Raw genomic sequence first — 4,721 nt, 5'->3', positions numbered from 1 at the left:
GAGGGGGGGTGAGTCGAGAGTGGATGGTTAGTCAGCGCCCCCCGCCTTTTCTCAGCAGTGATTGACAGCGAGATGAGCCCTGACGCCAGAGGAACGACGTGAATCATCCACAATTATTTATGAGCTAATTTGATTTCACAACAGAGGACAGGAAGAAGGAGACAGAGAGAGTAATCAATCAATCAGAGATCGATCAATCACTGTCATCGGCAGACACAGTCACATGTGGAGCGGCTGTGATGATGGAGCGATCTGTTACAGACCTGAGACCCGCCTCCACGTTCACCGAGGATCGTCTGGATTTAATCTTGTGTGTTCATGTTCCTTCTGTTGTCTGTCGTCTTATTAGCACCTGAAGTGTGACCTAAAGTAACCTCAGCAGAGCTTTACACAGCTGCAACCTGAGCAGGTGGAGTCAGACCTGCAAACACCTGAGACTGTGTGTGTGTGTGTGTGTGTGTGTGTGTGTGTGTGTGTGTTACTGTAGCTGTAAATGACACACACACTCAGGAGGTAAAAAGTCATCTAGAACACCTTTTCTGCAAAGTGACGTTACATGCTTTTATTTTGAAGGTCTCTGTCTGATGACACTGTGAAGGCAGCTTTTACTGTGTGTGTGTGTGTGTGTGTGTGTGTGTGTGTGTGTGTGTGTAAAAAGTGAAATATAAATAAAAAGCAGTCCAGACACAGTCCTGGTTGTTGGTATTCGTCGTCATGTAACTGCGATCAGTCACTGTCAGTGATTTATTCAACAAACTGGGACAAGTTTTCTAGTTTTTAATCTTTAGTCTCTTTACGAATGAAGCTCGTAAACGAGTTTGATCTGTGGACAGGAGTCAAACCACCTCATGTTTCTGAGATAACGCCGTCAGAGTGACGTCAGTGTCGTCACGGACAGGAGCTGGTATTAAAGCGTCACCTCGGTTCCTGGTTCACGCCGACAGATTGTGCAACACGAGCTCTGAGTCAGCGCGGCGACTTCTCCGGGACGAGTCCTGACAGTCCTGCAGCTCACGTTCATGTTAAAGACCTGAAATCACAGAGACGCTCTCACACATTTATTATTGTGACTGACAGACGCAGGAGGCGGAGCTGCAGCCGTCGTGGTTCTAGCTAAGATTATGAAACATGAGGCTCCGGGTAACTGCTGAGGAAGATCATGTCATTCAATCTAAAGCTCCAGAGCAAGTACTAAACGTGGCGGGATTGTTTCGTCGCCTGCTGAAAGTGGAGGGTGACAGAAGGTTTTTCAGCCCTGAGTCTTGTCTGTAAGGGTAAAAGTGTAAAAGTGTATTGTGCAAATCATTAGTGGAAATTATTTAATTACATCTCCTGAAGTAAAGTACAAGTGTTTCCATTTTCTGCCTCTTCTTTTGTAGAAACAGATAAAGAGGCCGACAGTTCGTCAGCTCAGTCGAAGCAGTGTGTGTTTTTGTTTAATCAGATCTCACCTGTGCCGTCTCTCCGTCCAGGTGAAGGTGTGGTTTCAGAACCGCCGGACGAAGCACAAGCGCCAGAAGCTGGAGGAGGAGTCTCCTGAAGCTCAGCAGAAGAGGAAGGGCAGTCAACATGTCAGCCGCTGGAGGGCGGCCACGCAGCAGGGCGCCGGGGAGGACGTGGACGTCATCAGCGAGGACTAGACTGCAGCACGCACACACACACACACACTCACACACACACACACACACACACACACAGTCAAACACACACACACACACACCTCCATAAAGTCGTATCGGCTGAAGTATCACACAAACAACCTGAAGGACTTTAAAGGTGCGTTCAGGCGCTGCTCCTCCTCTGTAAGGCTCAGACTCTGTGAACAGGACAGGCTAACGCGGCTATCGCGGCTAACGTGGCTACGTGGCTACGTGGCTAATGATGAACTGCAGCTCAGTGTTTAAACTCAGGTTGATGAGTTTGTCGTCGTAAAGATTTTCCAAATTTTTTGCAGCAGATTTGTAGTAACTCACTTTTAATGTGTTTAATGTGTGTATTTAAAAAAAAAAAAAAGATGAAAAACTGGAACATAAAAAAAAAAAACAGAAGCAGCTTCATGAAAACAGGTCACTGAGGTCACTGAGGTCACAGAGGTCACAGAGGACGCTGTTCAACAGGAAACAATCAAACAAGAAAAAAGAAACTGAACGCCATGAGGCTAACGCTAGCTCAGTGTGAAGCTACAGAGTTCGAGCTGTGACGAATCTGTGAATGAAGATTAATGAACGTGTAGATTCATGAACTTAAAGCTCCATAATTTCTTCTTCTTCTGTGTTTTATTTGAAGTGTTGATCCATCAGAAGATATAAACTAAAACCAAATCCTGCAAGGTTTGGATGGTGGGTCCAGGTGGGCGGGGCTTGGTGACTGCTTTGTTGTGACATCACAAAGTTCCAGAAGTCCTGACGGCTGGTTTTAAGGCTCAGTTTCTGAATACAGGCTGTGTGCATTTCTCTGTGGACTGAGGCTTTGATACTTTCACAGTATTAATATAGAAGCTAGAGCTGATCTATAATCACACTACACATGGACACAGACCTTTACACTGGAGGAGCTTTAAATCTACTGATTTTAAACGTCGTGGTCCGAGGCTCCGTCACTGTTTTCATTTGTCTGAAAAAATAGACGTAAACTTTTACAGGTTAGAAGAGACTCAGTGAGATCAGATCAGTCGTTTCACTGAATCACAAATCGGCAAGAAGTCAAGTGTATTATACACGCCGTTTAAAATCTGAATACAAGCAGCGTGTAAATGACTTAGATAAGTTCCTGCACATTCAGACACACACAGCGTCGTCTGTGAGACTCCAACAGTCTGATGCTCGTCACGATTTGTCATAAACATCTGGAGGAAACAGATTTCAAACCTGATGTCTGAATGAAATCAGTTAAAACCTAAAGTTCACAAACTTCCATTCACAGTTCGATCACAGCTTCAGTTTCTTTTCTGCTTCATCACAAACTCACTGTTTCACTCAGAGATGCAATAATCTGTCGACGTGTCCTGATGAATTGGTACAAAAATCTGTAAATGTCAAACATTTCCTCTTAATGTCAAACACTGAGACTGTCAGATCCAATCATTCAAACTCATACACTTTATTATTTTATGAGTTTGTTAGATCCAGATCCACCTTCTACAGAGATTTATGACACACACACACACACACACACACACACACACACACACACACACACACACACACACGGACAGCTCACCTCTCCGAGCAATGGTGGTGTCCCTGAAGGCCTCAGCAGGAAGTCAAAAAGACAACTTCTGTTATGGACAAGATGACGACGGGAAAAAACTCTGATCAGCCACGAGGGCGGAGCTTAAAACACAACCCGACTTCCTGTTGGAGTCGGACTGAAGAGGAGATCTGACGCTTCTGAGAGGCCAAAATCAAACCCGGCGGTCACAGCTGGTGACTGAACGCTCGACGGCCGAATTCGGTGCCAAACAAAAACCAGTGTCCTGAAATAAAGAGGAGAAGCTGCTCGGCTGCAGGTTTCTGAGCGTCTGTCTGCAACAGACGGAGACCGGCGAACAGGAAGTCTGCTGAACCCACAAACATGTCTGACGGAGGAAAACAAGGCTCCTCCAACAGGAAGGACGGAGAAACAGGAGGGAGGGAGTGGAGAGGTAGAACATCCTGAACTCAGATACAAGTTTTCTCCTTGGAGGAAGTTTTTTTGCGACTTCATCTGCGTCAGAAAAATCAGCTAAACTAAATTAAAACCCTCAGTCTGTGATGTTCGTACAAAAACCTTCTTTCTGCAGAAAGACGACTGAATTTCCCCGTCAATCAGAACGTCCTGGAAGAGCAGCCTCCGCTAACATCCGCACCTCACTGTGTTTCATTCATGTTTTCATTTCCTGTCCAACATGAATTCATGTTCAATCTCAACCTCATCGCTTTTGTTTTTTTTTTGTTTTTATCTTAAACTTCAAATCTACAAACTTAAAGACAATTCTGAATTTTATAGAAAAATAAAGTAGTAAGAACAAACACGACATAAGAGACATTTACACAGAGACAACAAAGAAACTAAACAACAACAAACAGTAAAATACATTAAACAGAGTAAATAATGAATTAACTATTCAAAAATAATTAAATGAAGTGAAAATAAAAACGTACATATTATTCAATAGTGAGGTCATTTTTTATCATCAATTAGATTTCATTCATTTCAGGGACTTAGTACATAGTTTTAATTCATTATAATAACGTGAAGATGGGGGGGGGGTGTTGAATGAAAACACTGTCGGAGCCGATGCAGCAGATTTGATCATAAATTCACCTTCGTTCAAATATTATTTAATTTAAAATATCACAGAAAAGCAGGTATTCAGGAGAAACTGAGGCGGTAAACGACGTGTCTCTGTTCACACATAAATATTCTGTTCACAACACAAGAATGATTTCATTTTACATTGAAAAGCATTCTGGGAAACGTAGGAACATCACAGACTGATGACATCATCGAACAGCTGGAGTTTAATTTGTGCTTTTAAGGTGAAACGCTTCACTTCCTGTTGGAGGAGCCTGTGATCCTCTCTTGTGCGGCAGAGCAGGAAGCAGCTGATCCTGGAGCAGTTTGGACCAGTTTCACTTTTCAGTCTTCTGGTAGTTTTTTGTCTTTTTTTGGAAACAAGCAAACAAAAAAACAAATGTAGGTATTTATGTCAAATGGATTTGAAAGTATTCTATGCATCT

The 4,721-nt window shown here is 43.3% G+C and overlaps 1 protein-coding gene across 1 annotated transcript in view; it reads left to right on the top strand.

Moving 5' to 3' along the window:
- Nucleotides 1-2,625, top strand: part of emx3 (empty spiracles homeobox 3) — a 16,619-nt gene extending 13,994 nt beyond the window's left edge. Inside the window, exon 3 of the mRNA XM_023430602.2 lies at nt 1,473-2,625. Coding sequence (XP_023286370.1) covers nt 1,473-1,640 — 168 coding nt within the window. The 3' untranslated portion in view covers nt 1,641-2,625. The remainder of the gene's footprint in view (nt 1-1,472) is intronic.
- Nucleotides 2,626-4,721: the final 2,096 nt, after the last annotated feature.

Source organism: Seriola lalandi, unplaced genomic scaffold, assembly GCF_002814215.2.
Source record: "Seriola lalandi dorsalis isolate HSWRI2012SDOR001 ecotype SW California unplaced genomic scaffold, Sedor1 jcf7180002054907, whole genome shotgun sequence".
NCBI lineage: Eukaryota > Metazoa > Chordata > Actinopteri > Carangiformes > Carangidae > Seriola > Seriola lalandi.
This window is presented reverse-complemented; position numbering and strand designations above follow the sequence as displayed.